Source organism: Rhinichthys klamathensis, unplaced genomic scaffold (assembly GCF_029890125.1).
Source record: "Rhinichthys klamathensis goyatoka isolate OS25496 unplaced genomic scaffold, OSU_Roscu_1.1 h1tg000852l_1, whole genome shotgun sequence".
Lineage (NCBI taxonomy): Eukaryota > Metazoa > Chordata > Actinopteri > Cypriniformes > Leuciscidae > Rhinichthys > Rhinichthys klamathensis.
The window spans coordinates 143,226-169,418 of NW_026607225.1; the positions used below are offsets into that span (position 1 = coordinate 143,226).

Below are 26,193 nucleotides of genomic sequence, written 5' to 3' on the forward strand. Positions count from 1 at the left end.
TTTTTTTTTTTCAAAAGTATTCATTTGAATTGTACATGGAGATAAAATACACCTTAATATCTTCAAAATGATTTAAAAAAAGTTAGTTTAGTTTTCATAGTTTTTGCGTCTGATTGGACTGGAACTCTCCGTTTATAAACCAGTGATATTTTGGTGGGTGTTCCTGTAGAGGAGTGGCGCTCATCCAGCGGACGGGGGTTTACTACGGGGCCGTAAGATGCCATAAATGTATTTAAAATAAGACTAGACAAGCGAAGTAAAACAAAAATATCAAAATGTAAACTTGTCATTCTTATTTTAATTTGTCACCAACTAAATTTTAAGAAGGGTTTCACTATCATGGCAAACTTGTCATTTGAAATGTGTGGTTTAAAATATAAAAGATTATGTACATTTCTATATTAAACATAAATTTGCTTATTGTATAAAAATCTACTGACAGTCGTCATTACATCTCCAGTATAATAACCTATAGGCCTATGGGTATTTAAATATTGTCCTGGACAATGAAGAGCCTTGGAATCGCAGCTGATTTGAAAGATTTCTTTGGTCATGCCCATCACGGTGCTGATTTCCCACACAACAAATACTAACCTCTAACCCTAAACCTTAAACCTAAATAAGTGATAGTTTACTCAAAAATGAATTCTCTCTCATCATTTACTAAGTCACGTTGTTCCAAAGCGGTATGACTTTTTCTTCAGTGGAACATAACATTTGTTTCAGTGATATCGGGGGTTTTCCCCCATATTGTCTATGGTCACCAAAACTGTGGCTACTAACATTCTTCAAAATATCATCTTTTATGTTCTGCAAAAGAATGCGAGTCATACAGGTTTGGAATGACATGCACAATAATCACATCTTGGTAGCATTACATACTATTTGCTGTGATCTGTTCTATTGATCTGCACAAATGGGCCCATTAAGTCTTCTTTAGAAAACATGAAGAATCAAAATAAGTGAATTATTTCATGAGTTATCAAATAACATATGGGTATATATGCTGTAATTATATGCATAGTCGTCAAAAATGTTTCCAGTAGTCATCCAAAACATATAATTGAACAAACAAAAAAAATGCTTAGAGGTGTTTTACAAGCACATCAATTTGCCCTGTATGTGTACAATTTCTGCAAAAGCTATGAAATCAGTTAAGAAGATGAGATTGGAAGTGTGGGTCGCACAGGTGCCCTGCCCTTTAAATAAAGGCACACAATGCCTGGTTTACTGACAAATGTGTTCTTCGCAAGAGAAATCAAGGACATCCTGCAAAGACAGGCAATCCTGAAAGATGTGAGAAATAACCCAAAGACAAAAGATGGTGGAAAAAGAAGAAAACGTGTCGTGTCCCGATATGCTGTGGTATAACCTAAAGAGGACTGTGCTATCAAGACAACCCAGAAATACTGCTAAACTGATTTGCGATTCAAAAGTCTGCGACAGGAAACATTTGGTGGAGCTTGTGCTGCTAAAGGAGGATTGACAAGCTGCTAAATTCAAGAATTCACTTACTCTGGGAATGATTACTCTCAAGGGCTGTCTGCAAGACACCATTTAAAACTAAACTGAAAACTTTTTATGAGTTTTGGCTGTTCATTTACACGACGACAGCGTTTTGGGGACCTGAAAATGCTAACTTTTGAAAACGGGCCTGTACCAGGATGGTAGTTAAACAAACTCAGGGTTACAGGATTAGTTTCGAGTTGACAAAATCAAACCAATCACCAGGCTTTGTTGGTACCATGATGCTGATCATCACCTTTCTCTGTCAACTCAGGCTTTGATCCTGAGTTTAGAAGTGACATCAGTAGCGAACAGCCAATCACATGTTGAGAAAGAGTGAAACTGTGATTCATTTCTCTGAGAGAAGCAGCGCAATTCACTTCTCTCTTCTGCAGAACATTACAAGATTGAAAAATATTAAGAATTTAAACAAATTTACACAGCAAGAAGAATAGCTGTCTATGAAAGAGGACAACTAAAATAAAAAGTATTGCTATATCAGTGCAAGTAAAAGTTGTGAAGTTAATTTATACAGTTGATAAAGGTATAGAGAGAATTGAACATTTAAGCTCACATGTAGTCATTATATAGCTTTATCTATTGATTCTAAAGTGTATTTATATTACCTTCATATATTTATTTATTTAAACTGCGTAATAATAATTGATAAACTAAAATTGTACATGTCGATCGATTAAGGGTAGCCTATATCTTATATCTAAATCATACAAAATTATTATTCTAAATAAGCATTAGTAAAAGCCAGTCAATTTCGTCTTTAAAAATCATTTGCGATGTAGTGAACATTAATTTGGAGTAGAAACAGGAGGAGTGACTTCATCCTTTGCTCACAGCTGATTGGTCCAAGTTCGGTTTGCAACCTCTTGGAACATAACCTGACCCGCACCAGGTTAGCCATGGAGCAGTTACTATGGCGAATGCGATGAACACTGCTAAAAGCCAAACCACTTTCATGGTGCCTAAAACCAAACCCAGGGTTGGCGCAAACTAAACTGAAACATACCTGGCTAGCCACCTTTAAGTAAACCGGCTTCATGGTATAGGCCCCAGGTTTCAAAACGATACTGTTATCGTCTCTGTGTAAAATAGGCCTACAAAAAGCGAATTTGTACATTTGTATTATGTGTTCAGTCTATAGTGTTTCTTTAAAGTGACATCGCCAACTACTGGCCTGCCATGAATAATACAGCGCTTTTAATCGTTTTCACGGATCTGTGTAACGGGATTGTTTTTGACAACGTGAAAAATACCATGGAAAAACATTACGTTTTTTGTACATTGTTATCGTGAAAACGTACCCTCAATGTATTTGATAAAAATGTGACAAATACAATTGTTTGTGTTATAGTTTAGTCAGATTATGTTTGTCTACAAATGCAACGTTATTATGAGCAATCGTTGCAATTCTCAAAGGGATTAGGCTATAAACTTGTCACTACTGACACTGAAATTAATTTAAAATAAACCAGTGGTGACCACTAGAACATTCTTAACACAAACATACCAGACTCATTCTGTGAATATGGACCACCATATGAACAGGATTAAATCAATGTTCAGTTCATGTAACTATATTAGTTTAATTTTAATGTAATGTTTAAGTTATTTTTTTATGTAAACAAATTATATTATTTTAATTATGTAATTAATCTTGGAGAAATGTTATGGTGACAATGTGTGTTTGTTTGGGGAAAAGAGTCATAGCAACTCTTATATGGACAATTTCTATCTGACTCCAAATTTACCCAACCACACACTTCAAACCTGCATGACAAGAGCAAGCTAGTAACACAAGGCGGGGCTTAATGACGGGCCAATTAGTAAGCTTTATTAGTGGCACTGGTGTTAATTAGCTGATGCTGTGTGTCAGTGAACAGTGTGTGAAGGTAGCTGCAGTGTCCAGGTGAATCATGGCTCGGACTGGGTTTTGTGATTCCAGGCAACTGTTGGACCTCCATATGGTGAGAATGCCTGTAAAATCTCTCTTTTAATTCCTAGACTTCTTGTGTATAGTGAATAATGGCCAACATGTGACCAGTAAAACCTTTTTACCTGATCAGAGGAAACTACAAGTTCACCAGTATCAACTACATTCTTGATATCTAAAGGCATACTCGGGTTGACCAAAATATATTTCCATGTGACATTTGCATAAAATGAGGTCTGTGGTAAACATTCCTTGAAGAAACCATTTGTTGTACAATTACACCTCAAATGAGACTGTGTTGTGTCCTTTGAAAAATGCGAGTAGCTCAATTGACCACGGGTTTCAGAATTCACATTTAAGTATATAGCCATTTTTTTTTGTCAAATAAAATCTCTTCGTGTGGGATTATCCACAGACATTACTTTGCTCATAATTGAAAACTTGCAGATTCCTTCTGCCATGTTGATTGCTGATTGTACCATGCTGATTATCCCCCAGAGTTTAGGACTAAAAACTGATTGTCTTTGGATTCATACAGATCTTGTACATTTGGATTGAAAGACTGCTACTCTAAGGTGGTAAATGCTTTAACCTATTGTGAATAAGTGAAATCGTTTTGTGCTTTGAAAGACTGAGGACAGACAAGCGCCTCTGCGGGTGTGGGCAAACTCCTGTATTCTGAGGGAGCGCAGGGTGTTTGCTGAAGGAGATGAGGTTGGGTCAGGGCAGCACTGCAAACCTGCCCAGGAGAGTCGATGGGTAACTACACCTTTTATGTGAGAGGTCTTCAACCCTGCTTCTGGAGACCCACTGTCCTAGAGTTTAGTTCCAACCAGGGGCGTCACTAGGCCCTTTTTAGGGGGGCTTCAGCCCCCCTAAACTTCTGCCTAGCCCCCCTAAAAATGTGAGATTAATGTAGGCTACACAAATTCGTGTTCGCTTCAGTCTTGTTATAATCAGATTCAGCGCGTTCTTCATCTTCAATCCGCAGCGGCGCCGACAGAGAGCACGTCAGAAACAGAGGACAGGGTGTGTGTGTGTGTGTTCATGTGTGTTCATCTGAGCCTCATTGGTCTGTCACTGCTCGTCAATGTCAGAATATTTGAGATGACCAATCAAATCAAAGTAGGCGGGCTTTATGTTCACAGACGCTGCTGAGCGCGAATTTTAACAGTGCGACTCGACGCGTACGGTAAAGTGCGAGATAAGATGTAAGTAGCTAAACTTAACATTTCATATTTTACTTTTTTTAGGTCATAAATGTTAAACGAATGACAAAAAATAATCAGGCAAACTAATATAGTTTTGTCTAATTTCGCCATTTTGAACTGAAAATAGGCTGTAACGTGACTCATGTAATGTAATAATTAGTTTACAAGAAACATTAACAAAGCCGTTTTCATCATGTTAGGCACAAGATTAATAATGAATGTGTACATATTGAGGATATAATACAAATTGTAGCCTTTAGTAAATTAAAAAAGCTCAGCTTTAGGAGGGGAAGAGAAAGGGACGAAGAGACTGAGAAAAAAAGAAAGAGTGATGGAGATGAGAAGAGAGCAGGTATTGACAAATAATCTGCCCACTGACATGGTTTTAAAGCTATTTCTTATCCTTTTTTGGTCTTCAAACGTCTTGAAATGCACATATCAGAGAAATAAAAAATGTGAACCCCCTACCAACCTCAAATTTAGGACCTCTGTGACTAAAGCCCTGTCTACGGCCCTGTATTAGGCATAAGATCAATAATAAATGTGTAGCCTACATTGTGAATGCATTTAATAAACTTAATTACCTTAAGTAGCTTTCAGTAAATAAACGCGTCTGAGAAAATGATTCATAGGCAAAATCAACCTATCAATTGACCCTATGTTTACTTTCTTCACTGACAGACAAAAATGAAAAGCCTATATCAGTCAAAGCTCAGCTTTAGGAGGGGAAGAGACAGGGCAAGAGAAAAACAAAGAGAAAAAGAGTGTGATGCTGATGAGGAGAGAAAAATAATCAGCTGCCCACTATCCAAGTTTTTTGGCCTTCAGAACATCTTAAAATGCACATATGTAGATCAGAGAAATCAATTTTCTCGGGGAGACCCCGAACCCCCCTATTTTCCCTACCGCACATTAGGGACCACAGTTATTATAAAACCGTGCCTTTGCATCGTAATGAAAATGGTTAATAGTGATCTTTAGAACCTAAACTAAAGTGTTACATTTTTTTATAAAAAAAAAAAAAAATCATATTGGGGGCTTAGCCCCCCAAAAATGAAAATCCTAGTGACGCCCCTGGTTCCAACCCCAATCAAACACATCCGGAGCAGCTTATCAAGTCAATCACTGTGTGGAACATGTTCCTGGATCGACATCTTTGGATCCTGGAACAGCGTTCCAATCAAGACAAGTTCAGAGTTTGTCAAGTTTAGGCTTACAACCAGGGTTAGGTGCTTCTACATCAGTAGTGTTCACCTATGATTTTAGGGATAAGTTATGGGTAGCATGAGGTTTAGGGGTACGGATAAAATTTTCAGCCAGGAATGTTCCAGGATCAACAACTCTGCAAAATCAGGACATGCAATCAAGCTCTTCTGGGTGGCTTGAAGATACACAAGCATGTGTGCTGAAGCAGGTTGGGAATAAAGTTTCCAGGACAGTGGATCTCCAGGAGCAGGGGTGAAGACGTCTGCTGCCGTATGTCTTTATGTGCCAGATTAATGCAATAATTTGTAACCTTCTCTGCATGTAATGGATAGAAAATCACCCTGGTAGACATGTGGTTCTTCAAATGATGTGTTCTCCTCACCATTCTGCAATTTCTCAAGGTTCGAAGGCTTTCCATCTCCGCAGAGGATGGGATCATAATGGACTATGCTCCTCAAGACGAATCAATTTCAGGTGACATGAAATGGCATGTTCGATGCTGCTTTAGAGTCGAAGTCCATGATTGGATACATTTTTTTTCTCAATTTAGTGTGCCAAATCTAAAGTCATGTCACACTAGACATACGAAATCTTGCAATGGTCATATGCAGCGTCTTTTTAAAAACATAAATTCAACGCATAACAAATAATAATGAAGATTATACAATCTAGTCCACTTTCCTACAATGCTGCAGTTTTTTTCAATTTTCTCTTTTTATTCAGCTACGAGGTCATGCCTTGACTTATTGATCTTCTGTTGGTCACACGGTTTCACATATGAATTTGCAGAGTTCACCAAACCTGAACTTTGGAACGGAGCGAAATTTGGAACCCTTCGCATGAGCTTGCGTTTCCGCTCCCATGCATTCGTATGCGTGTGAATGAAAGTCAATCGGCCCTTAACCCAAGTTACTGCTGCAGGACACAATGCAACAAAAGAGCAAATGTCCATGCGCTGATGTTAATGCTTAATTTAATCCAACAACTACAATGTTTTGACACCTCAGGTCGTCAGGCAAGAGGCCCAATTTAATTCATGCAAATGCAGCGACTTCATTAACTTGCCATTTTTATGTGCGTTAAAAATGCCAACTAGATTTTTGCATTTATCCGTGTAAAACTTGCTACCACAATGTTGCTTTGTAGTTGCTAGGTTCTGGGTGGTTGCTAGAATTCTATCCCTCCATGGTCATGGATGACTGTAGTGCAGGTGCCTTCATTTGAATGCACTACTAATTTCATTATAGTTCACTACAGTGTTCTGAAATGCAGAAGGTTTATAGACTTTCAGTTAAACATGTATCAATCCTGTGTGACCATGCTAGATGTCTATGAAGAGGAGGCTTTGCTGCAGTATCTGAACAGGTTGCCAGGTCCACCAAGTCTGCGGGAACTGATGCCCGGACTTCTGCGCAGAGAGGTGGAGGTAGCCATCAGCAAGCTGGGACTCCTCTATGACCAGACCTACGCATGGGACATCTTTTTAGACATGATGGTGAGGGTACGATGCAAAGTAGGCTACTGTTGGTTTCCCTTCACTGTGGTCATGTTGTTGTGTTTTCCCTCTGGTTACAGAGAAGTCAGCTACTATGCACGCTCCCAAACGCTGACCTGCCCAAGCCTTTCACTGACACTACCAGAGCTATTTTGGTTGACTGGCTAACTCAAGTCCATGTAAGTGCAATAGATGCAAATTTGTAAGTATGACCTATTTGTTCCTTTTCTATTCATGAATGAGAGGGGAAATTAGCTATGTAATCCTAATAGCGTGGCGGATTATATATTATATAGGAGTTGGGCGTGTTATCCTAATTGTGTTCTTTATATTACTGGTCAAAAGTCTAGACTAATTATATATTTAATAATCAATTTAAATTATTTAAAATTACTTTTGAAAAGTCTCAAATGCTCACCAAGGCTGGATTTTAATCAAATACAGTAAAAACAGTAACACAATTTTAGAAGTAATGTTTTCTATTGTATGTATTCATATTCATTCCTATGATGGCAAAGCTGGATTTTTAGCAGCTGTTACTTCAGTGTCATATGATCTTTCAGAAATCATTTTAATATGCTGGTTTGGTGCTCTATTAATGGTTCTTATCATTGTTGGAAAAACAGTTTTTTTTTTCTGCTTAAAATTTGTGTGGAAACTATTCTTTGAATAGTTCAAACACTGTAAAAAAAGAAAGAAAAAAAGTTGATGCCTTAAGTAAAATCAACTTAAAATTTGTTTAATCTTGAATAATCTTCAATTATAATTAACTTTGCTATAATCTAAAATTGCTTCACTTATTGAGTTAAAGCAATGTAAAAACATGTCGTCATAACTTATTGAATTTTTTTTTTTTTACAGTGAAAAAACAATTTATTTGAAATAGAGGTGTTTTTAATGTTATAAACCTCTTTACTGTTACTTTTGGTCAGTTTAATGTCCTTGCTCAATAAAAATATTGATTCCTGATTTAAAAAAATAAATAAAATAAATAAATAAATCCTGGCCCTGAACATTTCAAGTGTATCATGGTTTCCACAAAATATTAAGCAGCAAAAACTATTCAATACAGGATTATGATAATAAATGTTTCTTGAGCACCAAATAATGATTTCTGAAGGATCATGTGACACTGGAGTGATGATGCTGAAAATTCAGCTTTTCTATCAGTCTTCACAGGTAAAAATGACATTTCTAGAAAAAAAAAGTAATACCATAGTCTAAAATAACTTTTCTATCAAATAAGTGCAAGGCTTGGATTAGCATGCAACTGCTTTCTAAAACATTAATGAACCTTTTATTACAAAATTTCGACCTGAAATGTATAATGCACTTCTTTTTTTTTTTTTTACTGCATAATGGACACTTGTTTTCACCTCAGGAAGTGTTTCATTTCTCCGAGGAAACGTTGTATCTGGCAGTACACCTGCTGAATCGAGCGCTAAGGCTCATCAAAGTGTCCATCTCCGGCCTGCAGTTGCTGGGTGTGGTTTGCCTCTTTCTGGCTGCCAAAAAAGAGGAATGTCTATTACCAGAGGTATACTTCACATCTCCATTAAACTTATTTTTAACACTGATCTCGACACTATTAAGGTGTCGATGTTTGTCAGGTTTCAGAGCTCTGCTATCTGATGGAGAATGCCTACAGTAAGAAACAACTGCTACGGATGGAGAGGAGGGTTTTAACTGGGCTCAAGTTTGATCTCTATTACTGTCTCCCACTTCACTTTCTTCTTATCACTGCTTCCATTGCGCGCTGCAGCGACAAGGTCAGTTTACTCTTAAACTTGAGCTAATAATGTCATTGTTAAAGCTGAAGTAGGACCAAATAGAATAGCAAAAACTCTTACAAATGTGTTCCTAAATGGTTTGTTCAGTGGGTCTGGATGGCCCGGTACCTGTTGGAGCTGTCGCTCCTGGAGGGGCAGTGTGTGGTGTTTCTGCCCGCTCAGCTGGCTGGTGCTGCCCTCCGACTGGCCCGAAGGATCCTCCAGGAAGCTCCCACTCCAGATGGAGAGACGGCCTGGTGCATTGCCTCCAGTATCCATAAAGGAAGGTCAGGAGAATAGCCCTTTAGTGCTGCTCACAGTTGTGGTGTTGGTGTTAAGATCGATTTCTGGGAGATTTAAACTTTACCCTTTAACATTGTTTTGAAAAGGACCTTAAGAGACTCCAGTGATTAACACTACCAGTCAAACGTTTGTAGTAGTAGTAATTTTAAAACTTTATTATTATTAAAAATCATGTATATTAATTACCGTTTTTCTTTCTGTTTGCTTGATTTTTATTTTTGTGAACATGTGACTTGTATTTTTGTAATTCAGTTTTTGCAGTGAAGATAGCCACAGATGCTGACATGGAATTAAATAAAACTATACTGAATTATTATTATTATTATTATATTTAAGTGTCTTATGCTCCCCTCATGTAATGCAGTAAAATAAATATTGTAAAATTAAGTTTTAAAATGACTTTTTTTTATTTTAAAATGTAGTTTTTATATGGCAAAGCTGAATTTCCAGCATTTTTTTTCCTGCATTCTTTAAAAAGAAAGTTCAATTTACTGCATAAACTTTTGAATATTTCCACAAATATTAAAAAGCAAAAACTGTTTTCAACATTTGATAAATGTTTCTTGAGCGCCAAAACGGCGTATTAGAATGATTTCTGAACAATTATGTGAAGCTGAAGACTGGAGTAATGATGCTGGAAATACAGCTTTATTATCACAGGAATAAATTGGATTTTAAAATCTTTAAATGGTAGGAAAAAAATGCTATCCAAGCACATTTGATCAATAAGTATAAGACTTTCAAAAACATTTAAAATGATTAAGAATAATGGGATCATTTCAAGAGAACCTTTTCCCTTCTAAATCCTTATTTTGTCAGTTATTAAATTGTCAAATTCTATTTGATGCTTTCATACAATTAAAATCCGCAATTTAAAAAGCAGAAAGATGTTCAAATTTGATTTAATAAATCTTGCTAAGGTGTCTTTTTTTTCTTTTTTTTTTTTTTTTTTTCGTCCCTCCCCACTATTTCTGAGGCAGTGAAGCAGCTCTCCTCAGTATAATGCAGATCATGGCCATGGCAGCAGCGAGAGCACACACTCGTGAGACCCGTGCCACTTTCATCAAGTTCTCCACTATACAAACCCTCTATGTCAGCATGCACCCTGCCCTGAAGGCCGCCCCTGGCTTACTGGGCCTGTCGTGCCCTCGGACGTGACGCTCCATCAACACCGGTGAGGAGGCCGGAAGCGTCGCCGTTCAGGACCGCTGTATAGCACTGCTCCTCTGGGGAGGGAAGTAAACGTCGTGAGGATTGTGTTGCACTGGACATCAGTGAACTTCAAAATACCTCTGTAGGAGAGCTGGTTACTCTTTTTGGACTGAATTGTTGTTGTTTTTTTGTAACTTTTTATAGTAATCTTATGTCACCTTGATGTAAAAGGATAAAAAAAAAGAAATGTGTATTTATGTCTGTTGCTTTTAAGTGTTTCTCAATGATATGGTGTGAACTTTATAAACTGGAATAGATGTTGGGGTGTCTTATTAAATTAAAGCACTTTGAAACGGTTACTGTTTTTAACGGTTTTTGAAAATTTGTGCTTTCCATTGTAAAAAAATAAAAATGTTTTGGAAAACTGCATTGGGATTCCATACATGCTTCGTGTCATATAAAATGAAACATGTCCCCCCCCCCCCCCCCCCCCCCCCCTCTAAATCCGTGTAGGAGGTTCAGTGCACTCCTTCTCACATGACTCTCAGCAGGGACATCATGTGCAGAGTTGCCAGATCTGCCTGCATGTAAAAGGCATTGTTGTGGATTCAGTTATTAAAATATGAAGCTAACAAAACATTTAGAAAAATCACATCACTATTGTATTGAAAGGGACTAAATTCAAATTAATAAAGGGAATTAAAAATTGCCTTGTGCTAATTTCATGTATTGGCTAGATTTTGCTGACACATCTGTATTCAGTTTGTTGAAAGCATTAGGGGTGCGGTAAGTAGGCTGTGCTTGCCTTGACCTCTTCAATCTGCTGATCGTAAATCATTTCTATACAACAGCAGCACATATTTAATAGCTACGTGATTAATCTGCTTTGTAAGCGAAATGTCAAACCCTCAAACTGGAGGAATAGTTCCAAAATAGCTTAATTACGCCGGTAAAAAACGGATATGGCAACTCTGCTGTGTTTTCTTTTCTATTTATGACGCCGAGCGCAAATTTGTCAACGAGCGCATGTGCACAGAACATGTGCGCGCAGCTCCTCTACTCTCGTTCTCACATGTCCGCGCACACCCGCGCAGCCGATTGGCTGACCCGAGCGCGCGGCGTCATTGAGCTCTGTGAAAAACCACGTGGCGCTGTAGTAGAACAGCTGAGCGCTCGAAAACTGACACATTTGAGAGGCGCGTGTGGGGCACAAGGAGATTTCACGGAGCGAAACATTTCCCCTGCGCTGCTTGGTTTCCCGGGAGTTTTGCTCTATAGTTTAGTCTGTAACGTGTGAAACATACGGGCAGTCAATGAAATATGCGGGTCAGTCTCCCTTTCACAATCGAATTATGTGCCAGTAACACAAAATATGTCTCTAAATGCACCCACAAATGATAGAGGGGAAAATGCATATTATGACAACCATAACCTTATATGGATTGTTTTATTAATTGTGAGTAAATTGAATGGGGATTTGTTATTTTTTATTAATTGTGAGTTAATTGAATTTTGTAAAATTATTTATTTTTAATTACATTGTTCAAAATAGAAGCTAAAACATAACCTGAAATAGATAATTAAACGCTGCATGGCAAAAAAAAAAAAGAGACAACATGAAACCATAAAATATAACATAATCATGTAAATCTGCACTAGCTACACTCTTAAAGAAACACTAGTAAATTAGTTCACCCAAAAATGAAAATTCTGTCATACTCTCCCTCATGTCGTTCCGAACCTGTAAGACGTTTGTTCATCTTCGGAACACAAATGAAGATCTTTTTAATGAGGTCTGGCCGCTTTTTGTCCCACGAGAATGAACCTCTTTCTCGCATGTCAAGTGAACATGCTTGAGCTTCCGTTTACTATGTGTGAGTTGATGAATGTTAATATGTGAATAAAAGCCTAAATTCAATATTTGCATCATATAAAGCTTATATTGGGACCACATCTAGCCTACTAAAGTTAAAGCAAGAAGAAAAAAAGAAAAGAAATCAGAAAGAAAGAAAAAATCATCTTGTGTAAACCACTTAGCAGCATTTAATCGCACAATTCGTGCGTTCCAACAAATTAGGCTACATGAAGGTAGGTAGCCTATAAAACTAAAGAAAAGTGTCAAATATAAAGCTGTAATATTCACACTTTGACCTGCAAAGATACGTGTTAAATGCTTTCCGTAGGCTATTTTACTCAACACATAGTCAGTGGTCAGGATTACAAAATATCGAACACATGGACAGCCAAATCTACATGCGTCGTTTCTTTCTTCGCCACTCCTCCGTCTGGTTATGTTTCGTGTCCGTAACTTCAGTTGCGTGCTGTCATACCGTCTCGTTCCTCCTCTCCACGTGCCTGCTCACAGGATTGGCCATGCCACATATTCCCCTGCGTCACTCGTGCTCGGGGCGAGATATGGCGGAATCCCTTTGCCACGATTGGCCCGGTCAAATGTCAATCACTCGAGTGGGCGGGCTCCGATTAGGCAGGGCGGGGGTTACTGCAGGTGGAGTTGTCATTCGGCAATTTTGACGTACGGGGCTGGAGGAGGTTTAACCAACCCGAGCTGAAGACCATCAGAAAAAAGTACAGCAAAAGGTAATGTGGCTCGCTCACACTGGGTGGTCATCATCCATGTCAGCGAGATGACGGGAGCCACAGATTGTCCCTGGACAGGTAGTTAGGAGTGTGTGTATCCCTGGACGGAGAAGAGACGAACACTCGGGACCAGCATTGTACATTACTAAGGTAGGCAATACTGGTGTGTTATTTATATGTCAGTTTTCTGCAAACAGATGATGTCTTTTAGGTCTCTTTGGGTGTATATTTTATTACCCTTTGGCATTAAGCTCCAGCTTTATTTGCACATAGGCTAAAGGTTGTCTAAGTAAAGCACGTTGTTTTAACGGTGTATGTGGTGTCAACAGGAGGAAGTGGAGACTGAGCTCGGCTGTTGTAATATTACATAACAGTCAGGGGAAGGGAGGGCTCAGAGCTCCGCGCGCGCGTGTGTGTGTGTGTGTGTGTGTGAATTGTTTGTGTCTAAAATAAATAACCTTCCTCCTGGCAGGATAATTCATGCCACGCCACAGACCAAAGCAAGAACTATGAAACTATTTTGTATTGCTCATGATAATTTACAGAGTTGTACAAAATATATCACTTTGTTTCCCCCTTTTTTTTTTTGGAACATCTTAGCCTATACTATTGCAATGATTTATATATTTATATTGAAATGTGTGTAATAACGACGCATAAAGTCAGGGTATGTTGACAGTTGTTTTACATGAGAGATGGGGTAGGCTAATGTAATAATTAGAGCTTCTCTGTTTCTTCAATCACTCCCGAATCGACTATTTTAGTGTAACTTTTCCCGATTTAGGGTCAGGTTAGGACAAAAGTCACTAAAGCAAAACCAATGGCTAAAATCTCGGAATTTAGTGGCTTATTGTCGTTATAGAACCGAAAGAATAGCATTATGACAAAGCATATTGTTCACTAAAATAGGCTAGTTATAAAATTCTCCAGCCATTGATTGTGCATTAGTATAAAGTAGGCTAGGCTGTATGGTAAATGATTGCCAATCAACGTCGCAACTTTTTGCGTATTAATATGCCTCGTTTTTGGTCATAACGTAGCAGCCATAACATAGATGGACATATTTAAAATTTCCTATTTAATATTTTACAGATTTGAGCACTAATGCAAAATGATGATTAAGCATTAGAGCTAATTAATTACATTTTTGCGTTATAGATTTTATCATTCACATGCTGTAGTTTTCTTTTCTGGCAAGGTTTATCACTGTTCTTCTTCAACAGTAGCCATACCCAAAATGCGTTATGGAATTGGCTGGTTGCTGGTAGATGCCAGAACTACACCATGACGGCAAAAATCATTTTTCTGCATTCAAACGTAACTATGTTCTGACAATATATATTTATTTTCCCGGTCAACATGTACATAAATATGATGAAATATTTGTGATGAATATGTTGTAGATGCAGAGGCAATGACACATTTTTTTAGGTCTCTTAAAAGTGTGAAATGGATTTTCTAAATTTTTCTGCTTTTGACAAGAGATCTCGATCATGACAAATTATCCCAGAACTCATGAGTGTTAATGAGCAAAGATGACAGTTTTTAGCAGCATTTTAAGGTGCCCTCAAGCCATGTCGTAACTACCGTAATTACAAGATTCCAATTTGTAAAAAGCGTTCACGTCTTTGCCCGGAGTACAACCTGTAAACTGGGAATTTTCCGAGCGCTCTTACTTGTACCACCTGACCATAGAAATGCGTAATTCCCAGTCCGTGGACGTGAACAGCTCCGAATAGAACCTCACGTGTTGTCATCTAGAAATTACGGTAATTACGACATGGCATAAACGTAGCATTACAGCAGCAACCACAATCAATCCATTCAGAGTTAGAGTTGGAAGTATCTGTTGTATAGCTGAAGTATCTATTCTATAAAATTCCCTAAAATATATAAGCACAGGTCTCATGCAGTCCCATGTAAATTAACATAGCCTACTGGTAAAAAGGTATTTGTATCAAGAAGCCTATGTGTGTCTGAAATGTTGGTCAACGAGAAGACATTACAATAATTACAATAAACAATTGTGTATTAGCAGTGAGTTCAGTGTATACATATATGCATAATGTATGTACTAAAGTGACCTTCATTTAGAAAAAGGCTACATGTTGTGCAGTAGCATTGAATACACTTTAATGGTCACTACAGAAAAGGCTGGCCATTCAGAAAAAACGCTACTAGTGACAAAATGTGTACCTTGTGTTTTGAATTTACAATTTGCATAAATGTAAGTGTTCTTTAAAAGCCTATTAGCAGCTTCAGAACACAATATACATAATCATTACTTTTTTTTGCTACCTATTTAAAAAAACAAAAACAATTCTCCTCTAGACAACCCTTTGTGGGCATAGGTGTTATTACTGCTCCTGACCAAACATGTTTGTATGTAAGAACCTTTAGAACAAACTCCATGTTAGAAATGGGTAAATACATTCTGGATGAGGTCACTGTCTGCCCAGCTGTGTATTTCTGCTCCCAGGGCCCGGGATGCCCAAGGAACCGAGAGGAGATGCCCAAGGGTGTGTAGGGGAGAGGGAACGCACCTTTCGTCCAGCCAGTAAAAATGATAAGGACAAAAGCAACAGTGCCGCCCTTTTGGCATCTAGAGCAAGAGCACACACTGAAAAGGAAACATATGGACGTGACTCCCGCTGCTCTGAGAAAGACTCTGGTTACTCAGGTGAGTATTGATTGAGAGTCCTGCTGTAACATTCACCCCTAAGAGACTCAGGTCACACTATTATTAGTATAATGCAAGTGTAAAACAAACAAGTGTACCAAGAACAACAATTGTCCAAACATACAATATATACAAAACCACAAAGCAATCCTACCAGGTTTCAGTCCTCTTCAATTCAATATATATATATATATATATATATATATATATATATATATATATTTATATATAGTAATTTGTCAATAAATCAGTCTCACCTGGTAAATAGTGAGTGAAAGTTCTGGTGATTGGAACTCTTGTGATAAATTATCCGTAATGAAAATAAACCCAAAAAGAAAATATTCCACTCCAGGTATATTTCATGATGTTTTATCAACAAATTTCGTGAGGAACACGTTCAAATTGCCTTGCCAATCAGCAAGAGATGAGGCCTATATATATACATGATTCACCTATGTTCCTCAACAGTTTTCTGCAGCACGCCAAATACTCATACATTTTTTTTAATTACGTGAACTCGTGATCACGTAATCTAATAACAGAGTGGAAGTCTGTAGTCATTGTAAATTCTTTAACTCATACACTCCCTAACCGGCTGTTCAACCTGCTTCAAAAGCACTTGATTTTGTCAGCGCCACATCCCAGCATCACCAGTCCTACTGAATATTGTGAGTACAAAAAATGGGATCTCTCACATTGATAGCATTAATACAGAAAAACAAGGAACACATGTGCATACAAAAAAATAGCCTATTCCAAAATGTATATCTCTGTTTATATGTGGCCATGTCACGACACACACTCTCATCAGCCCACACCCTCCATACTCTTTTTCATACAACAAAGTGTCCAAAGGCTATTAAAGGGGTCATATGATGCTATTTTAAAAGTTTATTTTGTTTATTGGTGTAAGAGAATAGGTTAACATGCTTTAATGTTCAAAAGACACATTATTTTCACATGCTGTATATTATTTTAAAAGTTAAATAAAGCCATTAGGAAAGCAAAGAGGGCCTACAAAGTGAAACAATTTGGCATTAATGACTCCTCTTCAGCTTGGAGGTCGCTGAAGAACTTCACAGGCTACAAAAAAAAAAAAAGTCACTCCATCTACTAAACTGGCCAATGAATTCAATGTTTTTTATACAAGATTTGAGAAATCTCCGTCCCCTTATCCTTTCCCTCCCGGGGGTGTCACATTTAGAGAGGGGGAGAACATTGCCCCTCAAGATCAAGTTGACATTGATATTGACATTGAGGAGAAGGATGTGTATCGGCTATTTAGCCGACAAAATGTAAGGAAAGCGAGTGGCCCTGATGGGATTTCACCTGCCACCCTGAAGTATTGCGCTAGTCAGCTAGCTCCAGTTTTTACGGACATTTTTAATCAATCAATTGTTTTATGCAGGGTTCCGAGTTGTTTTAAGTCATCAATCATTATTCCAGTGCCGAAGAAAAACAAAGCTGTGGACCTAAACGACTACAGACCGGTGGCCCTTACATCAGTGGTCATGAAATGTCTGGAGCGGTTGGTTCTGTCACATCTTAAACCTATCACAGCTCCTTATCTTGATCAACTGCAGTTTGCTTACAGGGCAAACCGCTCGGTAGATGATGCGGTCAATTTAGGACTGCATTATGCTCTGGACCATCTTGACTCTCCTGGCTCCTATGTAAGGATGTTGTTTTTGGACTTCAGTGCAGCCTTTAACACCATTCTACCCGAGCGACTGTGGGAGAAGCTGTCACTGATGGGGGTGGGACCCTCTATCTGCCGCTGGATTATGGATTTTCTTAGTGACAGACAACAGTATGTGCGGCTTGGCCAGCACATGTCTGATCCTCAGACTACTAACATTGGAGCACCGCAGGGGTGCGTGCTGTCACCATTTCTCTACTCACTGTATACCAATGATTGCACTTCCAATAATGGTTCCATCAAGCTGATTAAATTTGCAGACGATACTACATTAGTCGGCCTTATTAAGGGAAATGACGAGTCTGCTTACAGGCAGGAAGTGTCTAAATTGGTTGCGTGGTGTGATGAGAACAACTTGGAGCTTAATCAGCAAAAGACTGTGGAAATGGTGATAGATTTTCGCAGAACACCCGCCTCCCTTCCACCTCTAACTATCAAGAGCTCTGTTGTGAAGAGGGTGGAGTCAATTAAATTTTTAGGCACCGTTATCACAAATGACTTGAAATGGGAGGAAAACAGTTCCTCCATTCTTAAGAGAGCTCATAGTGGAATGTTTTTTCTGAGACAGTTAAATAAATTGAACGTTTCCAGCTTTGTTCGGTCTAGATTTTACAGGGCCACTGTGGAAAGCCTTCTTTCAGCATCGATTACTGTTTGGTTTGCATCGGCAACAGCCCAGGCATAGGTGCGCACAGCAGAGAGGCTGACTGGACAGAGGCAGCTGTCACTTAACGACCTATATGAGGCCAGAGTCAGGAAGAGGGCAGCTAAAATTGCTGCTGATCAGTCCCATCCAGCAAGTGACATTTTTAGGCTGCTTCCTTCAGGAAGAAGGTACAGAGCAGTGAGGACAAGGACCTCACGCCATCTTAATAGTTTTTTTCCAAGAGCCATTTCCCTTATGAATAGCTGATCTAGCACTATTTGGACTATTTTATTATTTGATTTGATTGTTTTAGGCATGCTTTTTCCAGCTATACACATATATGTTTGTGTGTAACTGATGGCCATATCAAATTCCTGTGTATCGGCTGATGCATTTGGCGAATAAAGTGATTCTTATTCTTATTCTTATTCTTATTATTATTGCAGCACCTCTATTCTTAGTCTGTAGAAACCGGACCTCAATCTGAGCGTTTCAGACAAAGGCCCTCATTCCGAAAAGCCCATACTACGCTTTATGATTGGCCAAACACCTCAAGTGTGTCAGAAATGTAACAGCCTTGTTTATGTGCTTGTTAACCATGTGATTTTATAACCACGGGCAATAATAGGGAGTTGCTCCTATAACAGCTACTACTCTTCTGAAAAGGCCTGGCAATAGATGTAGGACCATATGTACAGGTATTTTCTCCCGGTCAGAAACAAAAGCAACGGGAAGGTCAAACACTAACTCTGCGTGAAGAAAAATCGAAATCAGCGTTCCAGTCAATCTCAAAGGTGTTCAATAGTAAACACTTTTACTGGTTGCAGTTTATGACTGTCATGTTTTTTGATATGATACTAGTAATGAGTGCAGCTGAAAGAGTCAAACCTGTTCATTAGAAGTTGATGTACTTCTGACCATGCAATGAAGCTAAAGTAACATCAGTGATACTTAATTTAATTTGTCATTAGTAGACTGAGACTGCTACCCCTCTCACTTTTGTTTTTCTTTCTTTGTTCCCCACCCTTCCTGTTGCCTTTCCTTCTATCTCTGCTCCTCTCTGTTTCTCTCTCAGACACTGGCTCAGATTCCTTGCAAACTGATGCAGATGACCAGCAGAGCAGTGTGAATGAGCCTCAGGTACGCAAAGGTTTGGGTGGGGTGGATCAAGGCCCTCTACAGGGAAGCCACATACTGGTGTCCGGGATCCCTGAACTCACCCCCATATTCATCATTAAGAATGTGGTGTTAAAGCAGGTGAGACAATCCGAGTGGAAAAAGTAAGAGGCTCTGTTCCAAAACATAGTGAGCTGCCTACATATGTAGCCAACATATGCCTCATCTGAGCAGCACTATTTCTATGACAAATGGAATTGCTGCCAATGTGAATTGTTCCAGGTTGGTCACTTATGAGGTTTCTCACAATCACAATGACATGGCCCAGGTATACTTAATTTTCCGTTTTCCGCTCCGTCTCACGTAGTTTAGCATGGAAGCTTTTTTAAAATATACTCAATTAAGCTCATCCTTGCGAAAAACAAGTATACTTCAAGTTCAAATATATTTTATATAGTAAGTATACTAATATCAATGTACTAGAAGGATACTTAATTTATACTTAATTGACCCACTTTTAAGTGTATAAAAGTATACTTTTAAGTGTAACAGTAGTAAACTGAGTACACAACTAGATTACAACCAAGTTTTTCATTTGTACTGCAACTATACAAGTGAACTTATAGGTATAACAATAGTTTATTAGTTAAATACTTGTACTTTGTTTAGTGAATGAAAGTACACTTTGAACTACTAGTTTAGTAGTTTTATACTCCAAGTATACTTGTAAATGTTCTTTAAGTGAATATAACATCATACTTAAAGTGCATAAATAATATATAAATAGTGAACTATAAGTATACTTCTATGTTCCTATACATAGGCCTATACATTTCTTATACTTGAAATATACCTTTAACTGTACTTTAACTCTTTCCATTTAAAAAATGTAAATACTAGTTTCATGCATCCTTTTTTATCAACACTTGAATGTAGGTAAGTTTAAATGAAGTTCAAAACGTAGGTTCGGGAGGAGTCTAAACATTCAGTCCTGTCAATCATCATTACGAGCATACTATATAAGCAGCAGACACCACGTCATCTCATTGACAAATTCTTCCGGCAGCCCTCCTCCTCCAGTAAATTATCTTTATCCTCTTATGCGCAATTTAATCATGGGGGGGGGTTAACTCGGCCAAGCCAAGCCTCGGGTTTGTGCCTCCTCCAAGGACAGCAAGCCAAGTTGGTTTACTAATTAACCTTTAAGGCTGAATGGGCAGGCGAACTAGTGCAAAAAGCAAAAAGCTGAGAAAATATGATTTGAAGTAAATTCCTATGTACACTACCAGTGGACTAGCCTACACAAAAATTCAGATACTCAGAATTAGGAACATATCAGGTTTCTTTATAAATCAATATTTTCAAGCAATGTAAGTTTAAGACAGTATGTAAAACTTTGTGAAAAAAATAATTAATAGGCTACTCAATCAAAAGAGTAAACACAGTATTTATAGTAATTATAATTTAAAGTATATCTCTATCAAAAGATTGATACTTTTCTGTCTGTATAAGTCAAGTATAATTAAGTGCGATTTTAAGTATATTTCTGAGAAGTACATAAAAAGTAGACTGAAAGTATACTTTCTTATTTTTAGTTTACAAGAAGTATACTAATGGCACACTTGAATAAACTTTTTCGCAAGGGCAGTTGGAGGCATTTGACGTATGTACACATGTGGACCTTTTTTTTTTCAAGCGTTCATTTGCACGACACCGCTCAGACACAAAAAGTCAAACACAGTCGGCTTTAGGGTGTACTCAGACTAGCCAGTTTGAACCGTGCCCGAGTGCGTTTGACCACCAAAGCGCGGTTCGTTTGACTAGTGTGAGTGCTCCGAACCGTGCCCGGGCGCGGCTCGATTAGCCGGCCCTGGCCCGCTTGGAAGAGGTGGGCCAGAGCACGGTTCAGTTGGATTTGGGCGCGGTTCGCATGCAGTGTGAGCGCTAACCGTGCTGGAGCACGGAACAGGACGCGTGACGTCATGGTTTTGCGACGCTCCAAAACCAACACAGTCCGTAATCAAAGCTGCAAAGTCCTTGCTGCACTTCAGCTGGTACCTTGCAAACCTCCTCATACGAGCAGCACGATTACGTGAAAATTTTCGCGCCACTAAGGCGACGCATCTGTTTAACAACAGGCTGTGAGAGGGCTGTGGACCACCGTGGACCAAACGACACAAAATTATCCACAAAAAAAAACAGAGCGATGGACTCCATTGTGTTCAGAGAGCGCCGCTCTTCTTGTTTATCCCGAAACCGTCGCACGCACCATAATGACGTAAGCGTGCTCCGGCACGAATGCTGAAACCCTATGTGAGTGCAGGCCAGAGGGGGAGTGGGGAGGGGGGACAATCGTACTCGGGCCCCGTTCATGGCAACCGTGCCTAGTGTGAGTACACCCTTAGACAGCTACTTTCTAAGCCAGAAACATTATGTAGAAAGTAGAAAGGGCAGCTCACTATATTTTGTACCAAAGCCAGAGAGAAAAATGAATTGGGCGGATGGTTGGAAAAGACTGATGAGAAAGAGCTATAAAGAAAACGGAATGATGCGTGAAATTGAAACAGATGGTAAGAGGTGTCCGAAGGTCCTAGGTGTTTGTGAACATAACAGTAAAAATGAGTCACATAAGAAAACAACTATATAAAATAAGATATTGGCATGCCATTTCTCATATAAAATGTGCTACGAAAGAAATGGTTTACTTGATATTTCATATTGTGAAATTGCTCTGTACAAGAAATATTTCTGTCTCTCCTCTTCTTCTCGTTCCCAAGCCAGGACAGTCTGGTCAGGACCACATCCACCCTTCATCACTGTCATGGGGTGGACGTACTACAAGCAATCAGGGTGCCACCCATGTTCTCTTGCTACAACAGCCTGGCATCAATCAAAGCGCCCCAATGCACACCCTCAAACCCCACTCACAAAGATCCGAAAGCAAGGGTGTAAAGAAAAGCACTTACCTCCCCATCCTAAACTCCTACCCTCGAATCGCACCTCACCCTAATAAGAAAACCCCAGAGAAACCTACAACCAGTAGGGGAAGTAACACAGAGGAGCACAGCCTGAGTAAGAGAGTATGCACAGAGGAAAAAAGAGAGGAGGTGTCCACAACCACGCAAGCGACTAAGCAGCATCTGCACAAACAGCCAGAGAACAACTTGCTGTTGCACTCTCAATCCCTTTCACAGTCGCAGTCTGTGGGCCATGAGACACTTTCTGCCTCTCACCAGCACCGGAGCCCATGCCGCCCATCTAGTCCCTCCACTTCCCTCAGTGTGAGCTCTCCGTCTGTCTCAAGCACTCAGACTCCTTCCCCACCCTCTTCCAACGACCTTATTCAGTCCAGAAAAGAGCCCCATAAGCATTGCCAAGGACCGAAAAATGACACTGGCAAAGGGTCAAACACCCACAAAGGGCCAGCACGGCATCGTCGCTTCCTCAACACAGTGGAGATTCTGAGCCAGTCAGGGTTACTTGACATCACCTTAAGAACACAGGATCTGCTGCGGCAGAATGCCGCCGCCGAACGAGACATAGCCCAGCTCCGCCAACATGCCAATCTGCTTTTCCAGGCCACTCAAGCAGGTGTTGATGCGCCGGCTGCCTGGGAGAAGCTCCAACAAGTCATGGCTGAGTCTGGACACTATTCCAGCCTCAAGTGCCTACCAACAGACAGCAATGATGGAGGGGACTGGTCTCAATCAAAGTTGGAAGTCGAGGCAGCCACTAGCACGAAACCTGATATTCATGTGGTATACAGATATGGAGTTAATGGGACTGAGGAGGTGGCACCCCCATCTCCTCTTCTAGCTCCCATGCTAGATGCAGAATGGCAGTCAGCAGGTCAATATGATTTTGGCAATGATAGCACCACCACTTATGAGCAAATCAGAGCCTACAGAGGAACTGCCAGTCTGCCGTATGATCCTATAATGCCTCCAGACAGCTCTACACATGAAAACCTGCTTTAGACTGCACCCAGAAACCTGCTGAGCAATTGGCCTTCCCAGCAGAGAAACAGCAAGTGAGACTTGATGACACTTTCTTGAACATCTCAAACATGACTTCAGAGATGTTATGTCTATAGCCCAAGATTCAGTAGTCTCCATGGTAACTCAGGGCTATGCTCAAGGACAGCAGCTTGACTGTGCTGCAAACCATCTTCCTGTCTGTCACGTTTCTATTCATCTGCATCAGAATCACCCAAAGTGTCTGATGAGAGATTTGCAGAATTGAACATGCATTCTACAGACTGCCACTCTTTAGTTTAGTCACTGACATGGTTATCTGCATCAGCTTATCCTGCCTCATAACTGAATCAAGTTTTCAATGGCCACTTGCAAATGTGTTTTTGATTGCAACACTTCATGCAGTCGATCACAGAGTAATCACACATACAGCAGTCTGTTTCCTAGTTTATGTTGATTTATATCATAGGCAAGTTGAATTTACACCTGCTGTCACAGTTTGTAGCATGTAGTGTTTTTAAAGAACATGTTCACCTGTGACTGGGAATGGTATTTTGCTAAAATGTGGTATTATTACTGGTGAGATCCCCTCTGTGAGGCCTTATCACTTAAAATAGCATGAGGATGGTGCATGAAGATTCCAAAAGTTAAAGCTTGAACTGTACACACGTGCAAAGACACTTAGAATTGTGTTATACTTTTCTCACAGTGATCTTGGTAAGGTCCACGAAGCTTGTGTTCTTCTATGCAGTACGCACTTCATTAATCTGCTTGCTTTACGTCTTCATCTTTGACCATGGACCAAGACAACCATTACTGAAGCCATTTGAATTGGCTTCCCTCTGAAATGAAGGGTCAATTTTGAGTGTTTATATGAGCTTATTTCCCATTAGTTTGATCACAGATCTTGACGTCTGTATTTGTGACTTTGCTTGTGTTAATGGTGTTTTGTCACAGCCTTAATGTATTCTGCAACATCTGTACGTTTCTTCCCCAAATTCTCGAGTACTGCAGAAAGCTGTTTGGCACATTTTGAAACAGAGGAGTAAAGTCCAGGGGTCAGAAAGTAAAATTCCTGCCATATGTTTATTCCACCCATGAACTCAGCCAGCTGATTTCACTAAGTAGTTCTCCTGGCTGAAAAACTGTGCTAATGAGTAAATCCAGGTGATTGGAACAAAATACTGAGGGGGACTTTTACTTTCTGAACCTGGACTTTACACCTCTGCTCTTGACATGACACTAATATATTATTTGTTGCTGTTTTGGTATATTTTCATTTATTTACTTACTGGGTATTTCTGAGTAATCAGAGCCACTGATTTGTGTCTAAGGAAGCCGTCAGGCCTACTTAGAGATTTTCCAGAATTCTGCTGTCATTCACAAAATTGCATACATAATCATTGCATATTCATTTATGAAATATATTGACTAATTTGATTATGCTTTCAGTTTAGTACTTTCAGCTTAGTTTAACATTTTATGTTTCTATGCTGCATAATATACAATCAGTAAAGAAAAGGATGAAAAAACTGCAGTCCTTCTTTATGACAGATATTCCTCTACCTTAGCTCTTTTTTATAGATTTTGATGGGGTGTTTGTACACAACAATGATCTCAAGTCCAAATAAATGGCAGTACAGTAGGGATGTTCTGAGCCGTGTGTGTGTATGTGTGTGTGTCCAGGTGAAGCAGATGATGAGTTTGTGTTTGAAATTAATGGCATGTAACGACATGATCGATATTTGTGCTTCCCCATGTAGCAGCACAAGGAGTATGTGATGCAATTCTAATGCATCTAAAGAATGATTCTCTCAATGTTTCCATGCAGTATGTTTGCTGAAGTTAGGATCACTGCAACAGATACACTTAGATTCTAATAAAAAGCTTCATTAAAAGTCTTTTGGTTTGTTGTATATATACATTTAATGCCACATTTGTTCTCTTGGGAATATGAATATAGTCTGTCTTACTTTTTCACAAACTATGAGCAGTTTGAGCGAGAATGAATTGCCTTGTGGTTTCTGGATCACATGACATTTTATTCTGCATAAAGAGCCAATCAATTGTTTTATGGCCTTAGATAAAAGAGACATTAAGATTTTGTATGCAACTGATACTATTTGTCTAAAACCTCGCAAGGGCCTGAACTGATACAAATATTTGTTATTTGTATATAATTAGCTCTGCTTAAAAGTGTACTGTTACTCAAAGGTGCATGCAAGTGTTTGACTGTACTAAAGCATATACCAATACCATAATATGTTTGCAGATATTTAGGAAACATGCTGAGTTCACACTCTCGTTTCTCTGAAAAACAATGCTACATACAGTTATTTTACTTTGAAATGTGCGTTCCGTGTTGGAATTTCTGTTTTTGTTTTGGTCTGTGCGATACGGCACGTTGCCAATTTTGCCAGTATTTCGCCACCACAGGTTGCCAGTTGGTGGAAAACACAGCATGTTCCAGCCATGGAAGCCAGCAAACAAACTGGGTCTGAGATCGCAGATTCTACACGACCTAAAAAGCCTCAGCAGCACCCATCTAAAAATCTAACGGGAGCCTATTAAAACACGATATCAACTCATCATAAATCAACTCATCAATTGACAGTGTGTTAAGCCTCCTCGCCTTCCTCAAACTGGCAACCCGCGTTAGCAAGTCGTTGAATCTGAGCCGGAGGAAGAGAAGAAGGACGAGGGGTGGGGGAAACAACCCAGCTGTCAAAAGTGCACATTTAACGGTAAATCTATTGGAATTCTATAGGAATAAACCTTTTTTCTTTTGCAAGAATCTGCGACTTTTGAAATAATCACTTTTGAAAAAGGGTTTTGTTTAAAAAAAATATTTTGGCTTGAAAAGGAAGAACAGCTTTTCATTACAGTTAAA

General features: G+C 39.2%; 2 protein-coding genes across 3 annotated transcripts; both read left to right on the forward strand.

The window, feature by feature from the left end:
* Positions 1 to 3,412: 3,412 nt before the first annotated feature.
* ccnp (cyclin P) lies at positions 3,413 to 10,597 on the forward strand. Its single transcript, XM_056243858.1, has 9 exons — positions 3,413 to 3,488; positions 4,085 to 4,213; positions 6,273 to 6,345; positions 7,197 to 7,366; positions 7,447 to 7,545; positions 8,748 to 8,903; positions 8,977 to 9,135; positions 9,244 to 9,422; positions 10,419 to 10,597. Exons 1-9 carry the CDS (start codon positions 3,438 to 3,440, stop codon positions 10,594 to 10,596), a joined length of 1,194 nt encoding a protein of 397 aa, XP_056099833.1. The 5' UTR covers positions 3,413 to 3,437; the 3' UTR covers position 10,597.
* A 2,502-nt stretch (positions 10,598 to 13,099) lies between these two features.
* Positions 13,100 to 25,219, forward strand: si:ch211-132b12.7 (uncharacterized protein LOC564531 homolog). Of its 2 annotated transcripts, none has more exons than XM_056243855.1 (4): positions 13,100 to 13,338; positions 15,668 to 15,868; positions 19,289 to 19,470; positions 22,107 to 25,219. In XM_056243855.1, the coding sequence occupies exons 2-4, from the start codon at positions 15,676 to 15,678 to the stop codon at positions 23,304 to 23,306; spliced, it is 1,575 nt and encodes a 524-aa protein (XP_056099830.1). In that variant the 5' UTR covers positions 13,100 to 13,338; positions 15,668 to 15,675; the 3' UTR covers positions 23,307 to 25,219. The 2 variants fall into 2 exon arrangements, with proteins under 2 accessions (XP_056099830.1, XP_056099829.1); XM_056243854.1 differs by lacking the exon at positions 13,100 to 13,338 and adding an exon at positions 14,357 to 14,505.
* Positions 25,220 to 26,193: the final 974 nt, after the last annotated feature.